Here is a 21,318-nt window from a genome sequence, read left to right as displayed (position 1 = left end):
TGCGCACAGACACCGCACCCCCGACCCAGCGCAGCCACAGCCGAGCCCCCGTGGGACCTGTCCCCAGGACCGCGGCTCCAAAACACAGCTGATACTCACTCCAGCCTGACAGACGCTTCTGAGGAAGTTTTGTCAAAGAGCCACCGGAAGAAAAAGTCCAGACTGGAAGAAATATGAATCCCGTAAGAGTTTGCGTCCAAGCCTCCAGGCGATCACTACCCGTTTTCATCGTTTCCTGCTCTCACCAGCAGGCTGACCATCAAGGTCGACATTCCTCGTGTGAGGTCCCGCCCAGGACCTGCTCCCAACCCTTAAGATAAACACAGTGTGACTCACCCTCCCCCCGGGCAGAAATTTTGTCTTCAAGCTTCTTTTTAATAAGAAGGACCGCATCTCCAGAACAATCCATGAGCCCCCCAACCTGTACCCCGAGCAGAAGGGACCCGCTTAAGTGTCATCAGGGGTCTGCATCCTCTAAAGCCATGCCCGCGACCCTGGGGACAGAGTGGTCCAGACCCTGACTGGAACTTGGGGCAGCAGGCAGTGACAGGTACCTGGTGAGGCCGAGGGAGGGCAGGATCAGCACCATGAAGGTCAGGAAGATGTAGACCTTGGACATCATGATCTGGTTTTCTCCCGACCTGCAGGGAGGCAGAGGTGAGCCCTCCCGGCCCCCGGCCCTCCCCCGGGGCCCCTGCTGGGCGCCCACTGCCCTGGGGCGCGGCCGTCGGGCACAGCGCCCTCACTCACTTGGTCCAGTGCGACTCCAGCAGCGTGGAGTAGTAGACAACGGTGGGCAGCAGGGCCGAGAAAGACCACAGGAGGAGGGTCGGGAAGAACTGACTGATGATCGGGTCCTGGAAAACACGGGCCACAGAGCCGCAGGTGGGGGGGCCGTGGCCACGGGGGCTCGGAGGCCACCACCTGCTGTCACGGCGGCTCCGCGAGCCCCCCGTCGCCCTTGCCTTGCCCCCGCCCCGAGCCGACGCTGTGCCCACACAGAGCAGGTGTTCCGTAACGTTGGCCGAATAGACCAGCCCAGCCCGTGATGTCAGCACAGCTCGTCAGAGCCAAGGAAGCAACTTCACACACAACTGACGTCCGCCTGCCTCACTGCCGAGCGGTCGCCCCCACCCTCGGCCGGCTCCCCGACACAAAGCCAAGGGTGGACGCCAAGGGAAGAGGGAACACAGAAGCCAGGGCCGCCCCGGGCAGCGGCCTGCCCGCTCAGCTCCCTCCACCCGGCAGTGACCTAATCCCGCCCGTGCCCGAAGCACCCTCTACAGGCATCACACGAGCTGACCGCCTTCCCCGATAAAATGGGCATTTAAAAAAAAAGCTGCATATTTCAGAAAGACTTGATAAAGGCCGACTTCTACAAAATGCTACTGAATTATGGGGCACCTGGAGGGGCTCAGTCGGTTAAGCATCTGACTTCGGTTCAGATCACAAGCTCACGGTTTGTGAGTTCGAGCCCCACGTTGGGCCCTGTGCTGACAGCTCGGAGCCCAGAGCCTGCTTCAGATTCTGTGTCTCCCTCTCTGCCCCCCTGAGTGCACTCTTTCTCTCTCTCAAAAATAAAATAAACATAAAACATAAAAACTTTTTTTAATACTATTGAATTAGCAGAGAGTAAATGAACTGCAGAACACAGAGGAAATGGGCGCCAGGAGGGTCCTGTACTCGGCACAGATTTGTAAGTATCTGCGGATCCTGGCTTTGCTCTGTGAAATCAAAACTGGTTTTGGGAGAATCAACAAAGGGGCTCCACTCAGCCGACCCTCCCTCAAAAGACCAGGCCTTGGCCGTACATCCAAAGACTGGCAAAGGCGTGAACATTTACGTGCTTTAAATATAAACAAAATTGCTTAATGTGTCCCGCGTATTTATTNGGGCGGGAGGGGGAGGCAAACCCCACACCTTCCAGCCCTGCACACTTTCCCTGAATGTGGCTGACTAAATGTCAAGTGGAACTGGAGAAAAGAAAAAAGATTTTTGGTGATATTTCAGCAAAGCCAATTAGGGGACACCAATATCTTTATAAATTTTTAAGTTTACGTATTTTGAAAGAGCAAGCGAGCAGGGGAGGGATCCAAAGAGAGGGGGAGACAGAATCCCAAGCAGGCTCTGAGCTGTCAGCACAGAGCACAACATGGGGCTCGAACCCACAAACCGTGAAATCACAACCTGAGCCAAAAGAAACCAAGAGTCAGATGCTTAATCGACTGTGTCCCCGGGCGCCCTGGGGAAACCTATCTTTTTAAGTAGAGACCAATTCGGGAAGTGTGTAGCTGTTCTCTAAGATTTAAAAAAATCATTTGTTGGGGCACCTGGGTGGCTCAGTTAAGCATCCAACTTTGGCTCAGATCATGATCTCACAGTTCATGGGTTCGAGCCCCGCGTTGGGCTCTGTGCTGACAGCTCAGAGCCTGGAGCTGCTTCAGATTCTGTGTCTCCCTCTCTCTCTAACCCTCCCCTGCTCCTGCGGTCTCTCTCCTCTCTCAGAAATAAATTTAAAACATAATAAAATAAAAAATAGAAAAAATCCATTTGTTGCCTCTCTAGAACCAGTGACTTCATACCAAGCTTATCAGACACTGAAACGTAAAGGAGCAGTCCCATGCCTCCACCCGTCCGCCAAGCTCTTGCCGTTCTCTCCCACCCGCTTCCGCGGTACCCACCGCACACACGTTTCACTGGTGCACTGGTTTCTCCACAACCATTTCTCAGAAACAAGCCCACATTCTGCTTTGTAAGCCCCAGGCCACCACCGGGTCCATGCGATTTTGGTAACAGACACTTAACGTTCCATCAGATGCAATAGATGCCGTTCAACGCACACACCCCTACCGTCAAACGTTTAGGTTGATTCCGTAAACACACGCACACACACGCACACTCACGTACACAGAGCCCGTGTAATACACGTGGCCACGCCTGCTTAAGGCTTCAAGGCGCAGACGTTGAGTGAGGGACACGGTTCCCGGTGGAGCCCCCACGTCCCTGGGCTCCACGCCACCCACCACGCCTTCTCGTCCACAGCCTCGTGGGATGGGCTCGTGGAACAGTCACTCACGTTGAGCTCTCGGATGGGTTTGGTGACGTTGAACTTGTCTATGGTGGACAGGATGATGGAGGGCGTGGTCAGGAAGAACAGCCCCACGAAGAGAGTGAAGTTGATGCCCAACCACTGGAGCCACCAGCGGACACCCTGGATGGAGAGGTTCTTCCTGCAGAAGGGAGGACATGAGCCTGGAGGCTGCTGGCCACGCCCCGTGCCCCCCCACCCCCCGCCGTGTGGGCGGGACAGCAGGTCACATCCAGGCACAGCAAGAGACCAGACGGAGGCTCCTTTGGACCCCAGGAGTACAGGCAAGAGCTCTGTACTGACCTTCGGCTCCAGCAAGGTCAAGTCCCGGGTCCCTCTGAGCTCAGAGGGAAAGCAGGTTATTCACCGCTGACGCGGTGCCGCCTGGGGCCAGATCCCACCAGAGAGGCCGTGATCACCCAGACGGAATGAGGCTCTGGCACAGCCACATCCGCAAGGTCTGGTGACTAGCGACGCAGGGTAGGGGGCTGGGTGCACGTAGGGGAAGGGAGGGAGGGGACAGCAGTGCCCAGGCCTCTCACCCCGAGAGCCACCCGGCACACTGCCCCCACATCTGCTGAGCCTTGCGAACCGAGGAGCAGAACTGTCGGAAGCCAACTCAGAGCCATGGGGACGAGCTCCCAAAGCTCGCTCTGGGCAGGGGGCTGAGCCGGCCACGCCGGGGCCTCTGCTGGGCCCCCCCTCAATCCCCGCATCATGCTCGAGGCTTGCCGATGGCCCCTATGGACATGGCCACACTCAGCAGAGTGTCCCCAGGTGGGACAGGTGGCTAACAGCTGACCCAGAACCCAGGGAACATACACGCTGGAGTTCAGAGCTACTAAGTATGAAAAAGATAAACAGTTTTGCTAAAAAGTAACTGAGTGTTAAAATGATAAGTTTTTGATACATAAAGAGTGATTATTAAAGTTAAGTTGAGAGGCGCCTGGGTGGCTTAGTCAGTTAAGCGTCCGACTTTCGCTTAGGTCATGATCTCACGGTTCGTGGGTTCGAGCCCCGCATCGGGCTCTGTGCTGACTGCCAGCTCAGAGCCTGGAGCCTGTTTCAGATTCTGTATCTCCCTCTCTCTCTGACCCTCCCCTGCTCACGCTGTCTCTCTCTCCTAGAATAAAAATAATATTCGCCCCCCCCACCCCAGGGCCAGAGCGGAGCCAGGAGCAGTGGCGAGGGGGGTGGGGAAGAGGGGGGCGATGAAGGCCAGGTCGCGCCTGTGCTTCCAGATCCCGGGCCCTCCCCCCGCCCCCCTTCCGGGCCCTCACCAGCAGATGTCCTCGGGGTACGCGGCAAAGGCGACGGTCCACTGGGAGATCCGGAGCTCCGCGCCGCGGGAGGACGGCTGGGGCTCGCCTCTGCACCGAAGGCCCTGGCACTTGCAGGCGTTGAAGTCTTTGAGGATGCTGGCGGGAAGCAAGACAGAAGTGGCCGGGGCCCCACACGCCGGGGCAGAGAGGACCGGCGAGGAGCGCGGGGCCCAGGACCGGAGCTCTATCAGCAGTTTACCACCAGCAGCACCTGGCACCGCGCGCAGGGTTTTGTCTCATCCCCAGAACCAGCCGGGAGCCGGGGGCCACTTCTGCTTCAGGATCAGGACGCCGAGGCTCGAGGCTCACCGGCTCCTGTCTGCACTCGGCCAGGACCCACGGCTCCTCCCCACGCCACTGCCCCCTCTGGCTGCCCAGCAGGCTGGGGCCGCGGGCACACCATGTGGCCAGGCCAGGGCCTCACTGGTCCTCACCTCTTGCCACCCTGACACCCAGGAGCCCCCTAGGACAGCCCCCTGGACTGTCGCCTCTTCACACCCCTCACTCCTGCCTCAGAAAGCCCTCTTTCCACAGGCCCCTCCTGCTTCGGGCCTCACCGCAGGAGACCATTCCTAGATGGTGATGCCCGCAGATGGGGTGGAGGAGGGGGTGGTGCCCACAGAGGGGGCGGGGACAGAGTGTGCCCACAGAGGGGGCGGGGACAGAGTGTGACCACCTGCGTTCCCCACCCCCAGGCCCTGCTGCTCCCAAGGTGAGACGACACTGAGTCCCCAGGCACAACACTGCTGCTCCAGGAGCTAGAGCCCTGTGCTGGCGCCCATGTGCGCTCCCAGCTCTGCCCCAGGCCCGGCTCTGCAGCAGGGAGCCCCCCAGTGCCCGGGGTCTGTGCATCTGCGTGACGACGGGAAGCCCGGGCACAGAAGATCCACGGTCCAGAGTGGACATCTGTAAGAGGGTGGCATCACAGCCAATCCCAGGGGTGGATTCCGCAGGGACAGCAGGTCATCTGGAGGGGGACGGAGAGTCAGCCGAGAAAGGGCCCGGACGTGCCACACTCACTAGGTGGCCATGGACTTCTCCCGGAAGGTGACGAAGGCCATCCCCAGGGGCTGCTCCTGGACCCGGCGCTCCTCCTCCACGATCCTCTCCTGGAGCCTGTCCCTCATGCGCGTGTAGTAGGAGACAGCATCCTCCTGAGGACACGCCCCATGGTGACCACGGGCCCTGTGTGGGTGGCAGGGACCCCGGGGCACTCCTGTGGGGGAGGGGCCCTCACCCACTCGCACCCCGGCACTTCGCAGCAGCAGAACTGGCCGCAGGGCTTGGGGTTGATGAGGGTCCACTGGCCCGTCTTCGCCCGCAGGTTCATGTAATAGGTCAGGCTCTTCTCCGTCTTCTTCCTGCAGGATGGGGGGTAGGGGGCCGGCACAGCCGTCAGACTCCCAACAGCCCTGCGGTGCAGACCCCACACCCACCGGCCAACTGCCCATCACCACCAGGCCCAGGAGCTCAGCTTTCTTTTTTTTAAGTTTGTTTATTTTGAGAGACAGCATGCGCACAAGCCGGGGAGAAGCAGAGAGCGAAGGAGACAGACAATCCCAGGCAGGATCTCGAACTCACGAACCGTGAGATTGTGACCTAAGCCAAAACCAAGAGTCGGACACTTAACTGACCAAGCCCCCCAGGCGCCTCAGGAGTCCAGCTGTGGGAACAAGAAAGGGGCAGAGGCCCCCTCCTGCCTTCCCTGCGGGGGCGGGGGGGTCCGCCCAGAGCTGGCCAGCAGCCAGGAAGGGGGGTGGGCGGCCTGCAAGGGGGGGAGACCCCAGCTGGCCCCGCTTACCTCTCCTTGCATAGGTCCATCAGCCTGGCCACGTTGTGGCACAACTGGACGTCCACCACCTCACACGTGGGGTACGCGTCCCTGGGCACAGGGGAGCCATTGGAAAAGAGGAACCACCCCAGGCAGGAGAGACACCCCCCNGAAGCAGAGAGCGAAGGAGACAGACAATCCCAGGCAGGATCTCGAACTCACGAACCGTGAGATTGTGACCTGAGCCAAAACCAAGAGTCGGACACTTAATTGACCAAGCCCCCCAGGCGCCTCAGGAGTCCAGCTGTGGGAACAAGAAAGGGGCAGAGGCCCCCTCCTGCCTTCCCTGCGGGGGCGGGGGGGTCCGCCCAGAGCTGGCCAGCAGCCAGGAAGGGGGGTGGGCGGCCTGCAAGGGGGGGAGACCCCAGCTGNGGCGCCTCAGGAGTCCAGCTGTGGGAACAAGAAAGGGGCAGAGGCCCCCTCCTGCCTTCCCTGCGGGGGGGGGTCCGCCCAGAGCCAGCCAGCAGCCAGGAAGGGGGGTGGGCGGCCTGCAAGGGAGGGAGACCCCAGCCAGCCCCGCTTACCTCTCCTTGCATAGGTCCATCAGCCTGGCCACGTTGTGGCACAACTGGACGTCCACCACCTCACACGTGGGGTACGCGTCCCTGGGCAGAGGGGAGCCATTGGAAAAGAGGAACCACCCCAGGCAGGAGAGACATCCCCCACAAATCCCCAAGGGGATTTTTTTGTACCCCCAGAGACCTCTTTACTTGTGTCTTTTCACAAAGGGCAGAATTTTGAAATTTACTACAAAGAGGGCTTTTTTAACAGCGTGAAAGCGATTGCCCGAACCGGACAGGCTCATCCCCACTTGGCTGTAAACCAGCGGTGCATCTGGGGGAAGATGAACAGGGTTCGTTACCTCCTCCACCCACCCAGAGGAGGAGCGCTACCGTCTGCTCTGGCTCACATCTACCTGGGACCATCCGGAAATCCTATCTGGCGTGTGGCCCTTCTGAAGATCACAGACCCTTCGGGTTTAATGAACGCACAGGGCTCGCAGCCCAGAGCACATCCGCGCTCGTATGAGCAACCGCAGTGAGTGTGCTGTGAGTGTGCTGTGTGGAGACTCGCTCCTGGCCGGGTGCTACTACGGTATCACAGTGCAGTCCTCATCATAACCCGGAGGTCTGCCCCCATTGTACAGACGAGGAATGTAAGGGCCAGAGAGGGCAAGCACTTGTGCCCAAGGTCACACAGCGAGAGGCTGTCGGAGCCAAGATGTGAATCCAGGCACCGCCCACCTTATGATGCTCCCTCCCCACCAGACTCAGAAACTCGGGCACTCCGCCCCCGGCAGGTCCTGGATCGTGTAAATCCCCAACTGCTATGTGCCCGGCACCATTGTAGGCACTGGGAGCAGAGCCGGACTCGCATCTTAGTGAGAAAGAGAGAGAGAGTCTGTGGACAAGTCCGCAGGAATCGCAACCGTGTGCCGCAGGCCTCCGAAAACAGAACAAGCCAGGGTCTGCATGGGGAGGAGGGACTTTTCTTCTGTCTCTAAGGTTATTCGTTAAACGGGACAACTGTCTCCAAACGTTGCCGGGCAGGCGGCTCTTTCAAGGAGCAGAGAAAAAGGATCCCAGGATCCAGGGTTTGCACATAAAACACGTGGAAGTGATGAAGCGTAAACACGCAGTCTACATCTCTGCTCATACGAATCACTCGCTTAGCAAGCGCTCTTCACAAGTAGCACCGAGTTACACCGCGGTCACCCCCCAGCCCGGGCCACACGTTAGCGGCTGCCGGACTGGTAAGGAGAGCGTTCANTGAACCCTCCCACGGCAGAGCCGGCGCACGGCAGCTGTTCTACGCTCTCGAGGCCGGGCCAGGCCCTTCTCAATGTGTCCCAGCGCCCAGGAAGAAGGCAGAGCGCTCGCCTAAGCACCTGCCACAGCCCTGCTCACCGGAAGTGGGTCTCCACAGTCTCCTTTGTGCTGCCTCTGGGGAGTCCTGTGATGAACAAGGTCCGCCTCACCTGCCAGGGATGCACACCGGGGAGAAAAGTCACCCCAGGGCAGGGCAGGCCGCAGCCGGGCGAGGTTTGCACCCTGTTCCAGCCCTCCCCTCCCCTCCCCTGCACCCCAGAACACAGTGAGAGCTCAGACGGGGCCAGGGCTCCCCGGGTAGAGCCCGAAAGAGTGTTCTTCACACAACACGCAGGCTGCACAGAATATGTCTCCAAAGCAACCCTCGGGAGCTGCGCTGTCGGGAGACTGAGAAGGAACCAGAGAGGGTGATGCAGATTTGGGCCAGAGACCAGAGGAGGACCCGAGCCTGGGACGAACTAGCAGAAGCGCCCCCGTCAGGCTGTGGGCTGCAAAGCCAGGAAGCTGCTCTTAACCTGAAACTTCTGGAATCAGTAACTACAAGACCAAACCCCACAAAAAAAATTTTAGGGGCGCCTGGGTGGCTCAGTCAATTAAGTGTCTGACTTCGGCTCAGGTCATGATCTCACAGTTTGTGGGTTCAAGCCCTGCGTCAGGCTCTGTGCTGACAGCTCAGAGCCTGAACCCTGCTTCAGATTCTGTGTCTCCCTCTCTCTGACCCTTCCCTGCTCATGCTTGCCTCTCTCTTTCTCTCTCTCAGAAATAAATAAAATACAAATTTTTAAAAAAATTTAAATGCATATTTATTTTTGAAAGAGAGCAGGGGAGAGGCAGAGAGGGAGGGAGACACAGAATCCAAAGGAGGCTCCAGGCTCTGAGCTGGCTGTCAGCACAGAGCCCGACGTGGGGCTTGAACTCACGAACCGTGAGATCATGACCTGACCCGAAGTTGGACGCTCAACCAACTGAGCCCCCAGGCTCCCCGATAATCAGAAAAAAAATTTAAAAGCTAATGCCAGGCACCTGGGTGGCTCAGTCAGTTAGTTAAGCACCAACTCTTGGTTTCAGCTCAGGTCACAATCTCATGGTTCATGGGATCGAGCCCCACGCTGGGCTCTGTGCTGACAGTGTGGAGCCTGGGATCCTCTCTCTGCCCCTCTCCTGCTGGTGCTGTCTTTCTCTCAAAAACAGATAAAAATTTTAAAAATAACAAATGAACGAACAAATGCATGAATGAAAAGCCGAAGTCAACTCAGTGCAAACACGCCAGCCAGCTTCCACAGAGGCCTCTTCAAGCACACGGCTCCCGTGTCCCGGCTCCACTCTGCTCGGTCCCACCTGTGACCACCCCCCACACACCCCCCGCCCCGCCCTGCTCACCGTGCTCTCCTCCTGGTACTGGATGGACCGGGTGTGGTGCCTCATGAAGGCCACGGTGAGGAGAAGGTAGATGACAGCGAAGATGGTGTGCAGCNGGGGGCTCTGTGTTTCCTGAAACACACTGCCACCTGCCTGAGGCGCGTCCATCCCCACAGCCCAGCAGCCGTGTGAACTGCGGAGAGGCTCTCAGACACCCCCTTCCCGCTCACTCTGGACCCTGCGGGGAGCCTGCCTTCTCCCCCCACCCGCCCATCCACACCCCTGCAGCCTTCGCCCCACACTCACTCTGTCTGCAGGTTTGCGATGGTTGTCCTTCCAAAGCTGTAAGGATCTTTGTCTGCAGACAAACAAGACACTTAGTTCCAGGGCCACACCGGGGGCGGGGGGAGGTCTCAGGGACCAGCTGTCCAGTCTTTTCAGAGCTGCCCCAACCAAGGCCTCCGCTTTAGCCAACAACCTCTTCCCAGCGCCCCCCAACCTTGTGGGTAGTCACAGTATGAATGCCTCTTGCTTTGAGATTTTTGTGACATTCCTTGAGAACCTAAAATCCTCCTAAGCTGGTCCCAAAACCGAGTTGGGAATCCCTGGGAGTAAGATGTGGATTCGCGGGGCACCTGGCTGGCTCGGTCAGCAGAGCCTGCGACTCTGGATCTCGGGGTCATGAGCTCGAGCCCCATGTTAGGTGGAGATAGAGAGAGAGAAAGGAGAAAGAAAAGGAAAGGAAGGAAGGGAGGAAGGAAGGGAGGGAAGAAGGAAGGGAGGGAGAAAGGGAGGAAGGAAGAGGAAGATTCTTCGACATTCTGGAAGCCGGCCTCCCGTACTTGCAGGAAACACGAGTCCCCGCTCTGACTCTGAGCATCATGAACTTTCCCCCAGACCCACTAACTGTGGCCTGATTGCGACCTCGCGGGGGCAGGAAAGTACACAACACTCTCCAAAGGCCCCTGATTCTACAAATCTTGGGGATTTATTTCTCCTACTTAGAACCAGGAGCTCACAGCGGGGCGGGTGCCTCTCCCGACAGCTGAGGGGACCGTTCCGAGAGCCACCCCAGGCCTCCTGCTACCTGAGCGCAAGCCCTGGGGCCCTGCCTCAGCCCCCCCACACACACACCCCCGCCCCCGGCTGCGGCTCTGCCCTGCCCAAGTCACACAAGGAGGGGACATTACCCAGCAAGTCACCCGAGAGGTTGACGGGCAGGATGACGCACAGGGACAGGAAGCTGACCACCACCAGCAGGAAGATGATGTGTCTTTGGAAGGACAAGTAGTGGATGGCGTCCTCGCCACATCGCTCCAGAATCTGCTCATCGCTGCCCAAGACACGCACAGGGAACGCGTGAGCGGCCCACCGCACCCTCAGCACCGCCCTGGGGGGCGCCCTCAGCCCCACCCCCGCTCTCCACCTCCCAGGCCACCGAGCTTTCGGCCTTGCAGCTGGGGAGGGCAGGGGCAGGGCGGGCGGAAAGTCCAAGCCTGCCCTCCCAGCGCCCCCACCAGACCCCAGGGCACCCGCCGCCTTCGCAGCCGGTGTCCCTGCAGATGCATGTGCAGGGGTGAGGTCCCGCGGCCCCTCCCTGCTTCTGTCAACAGGCAAAGCCACTGACCCCGCTCTATCTCCTGGTCTCGAGGCAAAGGGGGCGCGGTCCTNGGTGTATGTGGGGAGGAGGCTTACAGAGCAGATCTGCTCAGAGCTTTGGCAGGCTACCATGGCAATGAGGACTCAGAAAGCCCACCCAGTCCAGGCTGAGTGGGGTCCCCAGCCCAGGGACAGGGGAGTGGTCTGAGCCCACCCAGCAGCAGCCACAGGTAGCAGCCACCCACAGGGATCACGCCGTAAGCATATGTCGGGGGAGGGCGCTAGGGGACTTAGAATCCTCTCTGTGTGCGACAGACTCATGCACGGAGCGTGGCCTGCAGCGTCGGGAGGAAACATGTCCCAGCGACGAGGTTTACCCGCGGCGGGGAAGGCCCGGGCCGGCCACCCCGCCTCTCCCACCACGCCACCTGGGCCCCTTTTATTGTGGAAAATGAGGCCCAGAGAGAGGAACTTGCCCAATGTCCTGGAACTACGTATTTCATCAAGTCTACCCTGTCCTCCCGTTTCACCACCGCAGGGGGCGCCGTCCCAGCCACTCCGAGCTTAGGGGACTGCTCTCTGCGGGGCCCCAAGTGTTACAACCAAGGCAACTTTCAGCCACACGGTTCATGTACAAAACCACCATTATTCCTCTGCACCGAAAGGCGTGGAAGGCTGCCTGGAAGGGCCTTCTCCCCAGTGTGCTAGCGCTAAATACTATGTAACTATCACTCCTGCCTAAAGCAAGGGGGAGGGGGGCGGGGAAGGGTTGTAATTAGCTTGTGCAGGGCTGTGTGGGCCCTCTTCATTCCCAGCCCCCAAATAAGGCTCGGACTTGAACCCAGAAGTCTCTAAGAGACCCCGCCCCAGCGTCAGGCATTTTGGCTCTTCTCCTCGCCCGCCAAACGCACAGGCAAACCCACCCGAGCAAAGAGAAGCAGACACACACCTACCCGCACTCTCGCTCACACACACATGCACGCACACACACGCGTGCGCACGCGCACATGCGCTGTACTCACTGCAGGCGGAAGATGGCGGTCAGCCAGGGACAGCATCCCTGGAACGGAGAGGGCAAGGATTAGCTCTGAGCATCTCTGTCTCCCGGAAGCAGATACAGTTCCTGCCTTCGACAGTCACGAACCGTCTAACCCCCCACCCCGTTGTATAAAAGCAGCGCTTTTGTCCCCAAATCTAGCAAAGGCTATGGCTTGTCCCCAAGGTGACAGAGTCCACGGGCCCCCAGAGCTCTGGGACGTGCACCCCGTGCACGTTTTCTTGTAAAAACCTCTCCAGTTTTGACAGTCTGCGGAAAGACACAAGCCCCGGGGGCGAGGCCTGAACTTGAACTGGGGGCAGGTGACAGCTCAGAGCGGTTCTGGAGCCGCAGGCTCTGCTGGTTTGTCCCCAGTGCCGACTGAGATGCAGGACAGACGCCTTGTCGACGGGCCAGGCCCCCCAGGGTGGGGTTCTGGAGAGAAGAGGGCATCTAGCTCTGACTGTCCATTGCGACACTGCGTCTCTTAATCATGACCCGGCCTCCGACGCTGGACTGGACCCGACTCCCTGAGCACCTACTCGGGTCAGGTGCCGAGGAACTGGGCTGGATAAGACTTGGCTCCGCCCACCTCTGACTCAGGCCAGGAGGCACATCAACAATAAACTGCCGCACAGATCCCTGCATGTGGTCACAGAGACGAGCGCTGGGACCACGGGGGACTTGGGAGTCAACGCCGCGTCACGCCCAGGGGCCTCCCTGCTGCATCTTCCTGTGGTCCTCCCACGTCCAGGTGGTCCCCAGCACCCTCCACTCAGGACGCAGGGGACCGAGTCAGCCGCCGAACAGGTACCCAGCTGCCCCGCCCCCACCATGGCCATGGCCACGCCGTCCCGTTGATACCAACCAGCTCGCTTTCAAAATCTTGTTGCCCAAAAGAGGAAGATGACGACAGTCTCTGGAACCTGGACTCACTAGAAACACAAACAAAAGGAGAAAAATGCCAGAAAATTCTCTTCCAAAATCTAAGAACCATCGTCCAGTATTTTGCCGCCCTTCCAAGCTCCGGACCAAAACTACCGCCTTCCTGAAAGTCCGGGACAAGACATAACTCGGCCCGTGAAACGTACCCACCAGGGCAGTGAGCACATCTGGGGGTGTAAGAGGTGAAAGCCTGCATTACGTGGGTCAGATGACAAGGGGTCGGGGCATCGCAGGCCTCCCCGTGCCCTGGGGCCTCGGCTCCGGGACGGCTCTACCTAACGGGACTTCAGGCTGCTGACGTCTGCGATGTGCCTCCCAGGGTGTCAGACAGACCCGGGAATAAATGCCGTGTTTTACCAAATCGAGACCACCACGGGCTGTAAGGCACATAATAATGCTTTAAACCGATGAGGAAGAAGAAAACACTGGCGATTGAACTGTGCCCGCCATTGATAACAGGCTGCACCCCAGTTTCAGGGACGAGAAAATGGGAACACGTGCGTCTGAGAGCTGGGGGTGCTCCCCTCCCCTGCCGCATGTGCTGAGGCGCGTGAACTGGGTTCATTTTCACTTCCCATTTTCTATTCCTGATTCCACCACCTGGCTTGTAGTGGCAGAAGACACAAAGAAACTTGACTTTCAAAGCCTTCACAGGCAACCCTCTCCTTCGACCTTCCCAGCAGCCCTGGGCAGGAGGCAAGAAACCCCCAGAAGGCGGGCACTTGACCTGGCCTCGGAGCCAGGGAGGAAGACAGGCCCCCTGGGACTCAGGGTGCCAAAACCACATGTCCCCAGAGTCCCCCCCAAACCGTCCAAGGCTCCAACACAGCGGAAGCAAGAAGCCCTTGGGCAAGGTTAACGCCCTCGGGCTTTGGAAAATGCCAGAACCCAGGAGGCAGGAAGCAGTGCGGAAGGGAGACAGTTTCACAGCTACGCGCCTCGCGCAGTCACCACGCTTCATTGGCCCCATGTTGCAAGGGCGGAGGTCACCTTGGGGAAGCAGAGGCAGCCTGGGGGGTGGGGGGGCAGCCCGGCCACAGGTGTGTCTCCCCCACTGCTTCCTGTCCTGCATCTGACACCAGGTCCCAGGCCGTGTGACGGCCAGGCAGGGCTGGAGACGCCAGGGCGCAGGCCTAGAATACAGTTCCCTGCGGGCATCATGAGCAGACAACCCAGGTGACATCCGGCCAGGGGGGTCCCTGCTGTGCCGCAGACACTCGACGCTGGCCAAGTGGGCCACCAGCCCACACTGACCCAGAGCGAGGACAGGAGCAGCCCCCTGGGGGATCAGCTCGCCCCCAGCCCCGGCCCCAGCCCCCAGCTAACTCCTTTCAGAGAAGAGAAACTTAAAAACGTTCAAGGTGAGGGAAACAAGCGGCATCCTTCTCAGCTGACGTGAAAGCCCCAAGTATGCAAATCAGTTAGATTTCCTCCACAGCCTGAAACCAACAAGGTTCATGGCCACGGCTGTGTAAGAGGCATGTGTGCTGAGGAGCAGGGCCCGCTTCTGACACGGGCCTGGCAGACGTGCTCGTGAACACAGCATGAGCATCACGCGTGGGCTCCGGGCCACGTCCCAGTGACACACACACACACTCTCTCTCTCTCTGTCTCTCTCTCTCTCTCAAGATGTGTCCTCCTTACCTGTCTGTTTCTGACACCAGGGCGATACGGCCATAATCCCAGAATCTCCTTCTTATGATGGAAAACACCAATATTAAACACTGGAAGGAAAAAAGAAACTGAGTAGAAGCACATCAGATGATTTCTCACTAGAGACAGACGCCTGCCTTAGGGGCAAACCCAGAGAAGGGCCCAGAGAGGGTGCCAGGCTACCCGAAGCCACACAGGTCAACGGGCCAATGCTCCGCTCGCCATCATCACCAGTGCCTGACGCCGGCGCCCGGGGCACAGCGGCCTGGAGCCCCGCCCTGAGCTGGCCCCGGTGCCCTCCTCACCAGGCGCATGGGCCCCGCTCTGCCAGGACCCTCCTGAGCAGGAAGGGGACACCCCGGGGACCCGCTTCCTCCTTCACCTCACATGGAACTGCACTGAAGTACAGAGCGAGGTAGCGCGGCTCCCCCAGGCTGAGCTGCAAGCGGGGAGACCTTCACCTGGCGTCTGTTTGTCCCCCAGGCAAGCCCCACAGACGCCAGCATGGGGGGCGAGGGGGGGGCGCGGCGCCAGTGGCCACCAAGGACCCGGGGCTCCAGCCCCACAGCCTGGGGCCCTCAGCTGATCTCTCTAAACCCCCTTTGGATGTAAGATCTGTAAGTTCTACACCATCTCCTCCATCTCGGCTGATCCTCAGGCCCGATCTTACCTGGACAGGCCCCTTCCCTTCAAGGTTCAGGGCGGATGACACAGAGCCATTTGTAATGAGCCCATCCCTGCCGGCTCGGTCAGAGACCGAGCTTCTGGTTTGTTTATTTTACTATATATTTAAGAATTGAGCTTTTTTTTTAAAGTTCATTTATTTATTTTGAGAGAGAGACACAGAGCAACCAGGGGAGGAGCAGCCTGACTCAGGGCTCAGTCTCGCGAACCATGAGATCCTGACCTGAGCTAAAATCAAGAGTCGGATGCTTAACCAACGGAGGCACCCAGGCACCCCTGGGAGTGAGGGTTTTTTTTTTTTTAAATGTTTATTCATTTCTGAGAGAAAGAGACAGAGAGAGAGGCTGCAAGCAGGGGAGGGTCGGAAAGAGAGGGAGACCCAGAATCCCAAGCAGGCTCCAAGCTCCAAGCTGTCAGCACAGACCCCAACACGGGCCACCCAGGCACCCAGAACTGAGCTTTTAAATGTGGGTTTGNTCTCTCTCAGAAATAAACTTTTAAAATAAAAATAAAAAGTAAATAAATAAATGTGGGTTTGTCTCCCTAAAGGGAATCCAGAGGCCAGAATCCCACAGGGACTGTCTCCAGGTGGGCGGGGAAGCTGGTGATGACACAGGTGAGTCATGCCTCAGGACAAAGCTGAAGGCTGTGAGCAAGTGCCTGCCCCTCCCCACCCCCCCGCTGCCTTCTTGGGGTGTGGTCCCCACACGCCCACGTCCTCCAGGCTGCACCCCATCACGTCCCCATGCACGTCCAGCGGCACCGGCTCACTGCCCTGGAGAGCGACTGTCCCCTCCACCAGCGCCGCTCCTCTGTTAATCCCACCAGCCCTCGGCACCATGGGGGCCCCCCGGGTCACCCCCATCACCCGAGGATGGCATACGCAACCTACACATGGGCTCCGGCTCCGAGAGATGGGCGTCTGGCACCGAAAACCCCTTTCTCAAGAATGTTTTTAAAGTTTACTTATTTGAGAGAGAGTGAGAGAGGGAGCACAAGCAGGGAAGGGACAGAGAGAAAGGGAGGGAGAGAGAACCCCAAGCAGGCTCCTCACCATCAGCACAGAGCCCACTGCAGGGCTTGAACCCACGTACCAGGAGATCGGACCCGAGCTGAGATCAAGAGTCGGACTTTAACCAACTGGGCCGCCAGGAGCCCCCAAAAGCCCTTTCTCATAAAAGCAACGTGAGTGGCGGCAGCCCCTAAGGTGCCCCGTGAGACAAACCCCGGCAACAGTGTGGGTCTGAGTCCTGGGCCCCCCCACCCCTCCCCCAGCCCTCCCAGCATACCCACAGCAGGAGGCCCGGCCACCCCACAGGCAGGCACACAGGAAGGGCCCCTTGGCCTCAGGAAATCCCACCCCCAGGGAATCCCACGCGGCTGAAGCGGGTCCGCTGGGGGAGAAACGGGGTGCTACAAACTGGGGGGACATTTGGGAACAAGCAGGTCTAGGCTACTGAGAGGCCACAAAGGTGGGCCTTCCCCCAGCTTTGTCCTCTGCTCCGCGACCAATCCCCTAAAGGGCTCAGGACCCGGGGGGGACAAGAGGTGACATTTCTAAGCTGGGAGGTGCGGCCACTCTATTCCACCCCACTTTCCACTCACGCCTCTGGTCCCTGTGGGCTGACCCCTTCCAGGGCCTTACGATGTGACAGGCTGACTGTGACTCATAACCAGAGGGACAGCTGCGTGTGCAGGGCCCAGCTCCCCAGGGTAGGGACAACCCTGATTTACAGAGCGGGAACCTGCTGTGTGTCACACGGCACGGTCACAGCAGGTGAGCGGCAGCGCCTGGCCCCACACCTGAGTCTCCCAGAACCCCAGGGCGGGGGGACACGGCTCAGGAGGGGGCTCACCAGGAAGCAGCTGGCGTCTATGAACAGGACGGTGGGGACGCCCCCGAAGGTGACGCCCTGGAGCACGGTGCTGTTTCTGGCCGTGTTGTAGCAGTACGAGTCGTTGGGCCGGTCCCCGATGCCCAGCCGCTCGCGCACGGACACCGCCTTGGACCGCCACAGCTCCAGGAGCGGGGAGTCCTTCATTGTGCCCCTTCTCCCTGGAGGGCAAACCGCGCAGGCGGTCAGGGCCCGAGGAGGGCGCAGGGGCCGCTGGGCACTGGGAGAGGCGGAGCCCGGGCCCCGCGTGCCTGGCGGAGCCCACGAGAATAGCCCCATTGTGGGAACCGTCCTGGGGGTCAGATGGACAGGCGGACGGCGCATCGGGACACAGCCGGCAGCTGTGTGCCCAGGGCGAGGGGGAAGGGGAAGGACGGAGGCTGCCTAAGAGGTGCCCGAGCTCCTGCCAGGAAATGTCCTCCCGTGGGAGCCCCTGGGGGCTGGAGAGGACAGGTGGGGACAATGAGGGGGATAAAGTCGGGGAAGACGAAAGCACAGGAGGAAACGAATAGGGAGGAAGGGCCGCCCGTCCAAGTACGCAAGATAGATGATCTCCCTAATGCCAACACACGTGGGCTCCAGGAAGGCCCAGAAGAGGCAGCCAGAGAGGGCGGGGAGGGGGGAGCACACCCAGCTCTGCCCCCCACCCCCACCCTCCAGGGTAACCCCCAGTCTAACTGGAAGGCCCGCCCTTTCCAAAGCAAATATAGCTGCTTGTTGGCCTTTCCTTTCTGAGGCTCCTGGGGCCCCGGGAGACTAATGGAAATCACCAGTGTTTGTCTCCTGTCACCGAAGGCCCCCGAATTAGCGGCCTCTCACACGGTCTATGCCTGGAGCAAGCCTTCCTCAAGCTCCCGCTTCCCCGCATCCGGCGGGACCAGTCCTGGGACTTTTGTGAGGTCTGATGTGTGTAACCTGCCACAGGGACAAAGATCTTGGGGACGAGAAGAAAAGGGACAGAGATGTCTGGACTTCCTGGAGATGTGGCTGGGGTGTGATTGTGGGGGGGGGGTGACTGCCACTTGGACCCCTGGGGCAGGCTGGCTGGGGACCATGTCACACACATCACAAAGTGCAGGAAGCAGGCCCAGGGCAGGGATCCCCAGGAGCCAGAATCACTCTCTCACGCCTTCTAAGAGACTTGCCGATGGCCGGAGGATGACAGCAGAGCCCTGGAGCTGGTGGCTCTCAACAGTCTCAGAGGCCACCTCTGGGAGGCAGATCCTGGTTTCCCGGCTGTATTGTGGCACCCAGTGGCACCACTGCGACAGAAGGGCAGGCCCGATGCCACGGGGCCAGCGCCTGCCCCTCCCTCCCTGTCCCGCACTCACCAGACGCCCAGAGAAGGAAGGACTGTGGGTGAGTTCCTTGGTGAGGTCCTCAGCCGGCACCGGCAAAGACAGGGGCAGCCCCGGCCACCTCCCCAGCCGCCTCCAGCCTGCCTCTCATTTCCTGNAACGGGTTCTGGGCGCTCCTCTGTCGGACCTGCCCCTCTCTCCTCCTCCAGCCTCCAGCATCAGCAGCCTCTAGGCCCTGCTGGGCCCAGGGAGTGTCCTCCCCACAGAAGCCCGGGTGGCTGGGGACCCCAGGGAAGGGCCTCTGAGTCCAGGACCTCCCCAAGGGCAGCTGCCGCCCAAGGGCCAGAATCAGGAAAAGGGACACAGCAGAACAAGGAAGGCTTGAAAGGTGACGTGGAAAGGAAAAACCATGCCCGTGGACTGCTCACAGAGGGAGCACTGTCCCTGGAAAGGAGTGGCTGCCATGAGGCTGCTGGGGGCGGGCGGCCCTCGCCGATGCTGCCCGAGCAGAGCAGAGGCCCCAGAGGAGGCCACCCAAGGCGCCTCTCCTCCCTTCTACCCTGGGCACACCTCTAAGTCCCCTCCCTCCCACCAGCCTCCTCTGGGTGGTTTCACATAGTCCACTGAGAACTCGCAAGATCGGCCAGCAAGGACAGCCAGCCTGGGGGGGCAGGGGCCTCGGGGCTCCCAGGGCATCGGCCTGTCCCGCCAGCCCCCTCCAGCTGAGGCACCCAGGGGAGGGCACAGCCTTGGAGGCTGGCCGTCTCTCCCAAACCTTTCGGCTCGATCGTGGACTGTCCCTTAGCTGGACACACATCGTGTCCCAACTCTGCTGAAAGCCCGTGGTCCCCCCAGGGCCGGCTCCTCTCTCCCTTCCCCAACAGGATGTGGGGGACACGACCAACTCAGGGCGTCCAGCACAGAAGGGACAGAGCTGGCTCGGCGGGGGAAGCCAGCGAGCAGGCCCTGACCTCGTGGATGTGGCGTCCTCCCTGTGTGTAGATATGCCTACACAAGTGCCCAGCACGCATCTGTGCCTTCCAGAGAGTTCTCTGCTACTAACCCGAGGGCAGGAGAGCTAGAATCACTGCGGAGGCTCAGGCCCCCCACGCACCCCGGGCCTGGCTGTGGCGCTGGGAGGGGGGCCGGGTCCAGCAGCAGGCCTAACCCGCCACGGTGAGTGCTAAGCACTGCTCGCCCGAGCGGCAGCTGCGAATGGCCCGCAGCAGCACACGTGACCGTCTCCGTCTTCCTTCCAGAAACGCCGGAACGTCGCCGGGGGTGCATCAGCATCTCGGTTCTTACAAGAAGGCCCCACACGAATTCGGGGTATTTCTATCATCACAGATCTCCGGGTCTCGTTCCAACAGCGAGACCACAGCAGCCCCAGGCCCTCCGCCGCGGGAGCCACGGACTCGGGTCTTCCCGATGCAGAAGAAAGGTCGTGAGGGAAACACAAACTTCTCAAAGCAGCGCCAGAGAGGGCCCAGGAACCTGGACAACTGTCCATCTCCAGGGACATCAGTCCTGGAGCGTCAAGAAAACAGCCCAGACTCTGGGCACAGTGGGAGGCAGGGCGTCCAGCGCAGACCTGCGTTCTGGAGTCAGGGTCTCAGCCCCCACGTCGTTCTGGCAGCGGCTTAAATGCTCAGCGCCTTGACTTCCTTCCCCACGAAACGGGGCGATGCTGTCATTCTCTCACCAGGGCTGTTGGGAGGCACATGCCTGAGACCCTGTGCATGAAGCACTCAGCCCAGTGCCAAAAGCTGGTGGCCTTTATTTTAAATCACTCCTCCAGCTAATGGGAAACACAAGGTCAGGACCCATCTGAATTTTTCCCCCATTAGAGCCCAATGAACAGACCTTTGGCCCAACACTAAACAAAGAAGAGGTTGTGTGAAGAGGAGGCTTCTGTTCACATCCACCTCGAGGCAGAAGCTACTCAGGACCCGGAAAGGGGTCCCAGGAGGGGAGGAAGGAGGAAGGCAGTGGTGTGCGCAGGAGGAAAAAGGGAGAAATGATACAGACTTTTTCTTCAGTACGAGGTGGCCTGGAGTTTGTCCCCGTCTCCCATGGCCTCAGAAGGCCCCAGCATGTCTGTCTCCCCTGCCCCCTTGTGCTGGGGCGCACTGGTGGGCACAGCCCCCTGGCCGGACCGCGAAGCCTGGGCACAGGGCCCGGCGCAGGCCACACTCCCGGGCCTGGAAGTAAGCTGGGAGGTCATCTGGTCTACCAGCCTGTCCACGTCCTGCGCTTGCCGACACCACCCCACCCGGGGTTGAGAGATGGAGGCCGCCCCAGAGTCTCAGGTAGCCGGTCTTATCAGGTCCCCAAATCCCAGCGGTTTGGGTTTCCTGGTAGAGATCTTCTCCCCCTCCCCTCCCCCCAAGGGCCCCTTCCCTTCTTCCCCCCTCCCCTGGACTCCAGCAGGGCCGTGGGCAGGGGTCACCGAGGGACCGCCCCAGTGCCTCCCACCTGCCTCCCTGGGGCGGAGGGGAGGTGGCGGGGGTCCGAGAAGGAAGAGCCCCCCGCTATGCTCCTGCTCCCCGTCCCTCCGGGTTCCTCCCAGCGGAGGCCTGGGGCAGGGAGGGGCCCTCGCGTACAGCTACAGCCTCAGGGGTGGGGGCTGGGGGGGNCGTACAGCTGGAGCCTCGGGGGAGGGGGCAGCGGCAGGCCCCGGACCCTGGACTCGGCCCCGGGAGGGCTGCGGGCGACCCCCGCCCCGGCACCCCCGCCCACCGTACCTGCGGTGCCCGCGGCGCCAGCTGCACCTGACGGG

At 60.3% G+C, this 21,318-nt stretch overlaps 1 protein-coding gene across 1 annotated transcript in view; it reads right to left on the bottom strand.

Annotated features, from left to right (window-relative positions):
* TMEM63A (transmembrane protein 63A) overlaps nt 1-18,690 on the bottom strand; it is a 25,164-nt gene extending 6,474 nt beyond the window's left edge. Inside the window, exons 1-17 of the mRNA XM_077779848.1 lie at nt 18,573-18,690; nt 17,203-17,402; nt 14,654-14,733; nt 12,933-12,999; nt 12,051-12,088; nt 10,620-10,762; nt 9,736-9,787; nt 9,451-9,550; nt 8,149-8,219; nt 6,766-6,846; nt 5,648-5,771; nt 5,431-5,564; nt 4,369-4,506; nt 3,077-3,230; nt 751-857; nt 555-641; nt 100-162 (exon numbers count right to left, since the gene is read on the bottom strand). Coding sequence (XP_077635974.1) covers nt 100-162; nt 555-641; nt 751-857; nt 3,077-3,230; nt 4,369-4,506; nt 5,431-5,564; nt 5,648-5,771; nt 6,766-6,846; nt 8,149-8,219; nt 9,451-9,550; nt 9,736-9,787; nt 10,620-10,762; nt 12,051-12,088; nt 12,933-12,999; nt 14,654-14,733; nt 17,203-17,388 — 1,625 coding nt within the window. The 5' untranslated portion in view covers nt 17,389-17,402; nt 18,573-18,690. The remainder of the gene's footprint in view (nt 1-99; nt 163-554; nt 642-750; nt 858-3,076; nt 3,231-4,368; nt 4,507-5,430; nt 5,565-5,647; nt 5,772-6,765; nt 6,847-8,148; nt 8,220-9,450; nt 9,551-9,735; nt 9,788-10,619; nt 10,763-12,050; nt 12,089-12,932; nt 13,000-14,653; nt 14,734-17,202; nt 17,403-18,572) is intronic.
* Between the last annotated feature and the right edge of the window lie 2,628 nt (nt 18,691-21,318).

This window comes from Crocuta crocuta, unplaced genomic scaffold (assembly GCF_008692635.1).
Source record: "Crocuta crocuta isolate KB4526 unplaced genomic scaffold, BGI_CrCroc_1.0 scaffold322, whole genome shotgun sequence".
Classification (NCBI taxonomy): Eukaryota; Metazoa; Chordata; class Mammalia; order Carnivora; family Hyaenidae; genus Crocuta; species Crocuta crocuta.
The sequence above is the reverse complement of the archived record's forward strand: the minus strand, read 5'-3'. Positions and strand labels throughout refer to the sequence as shown.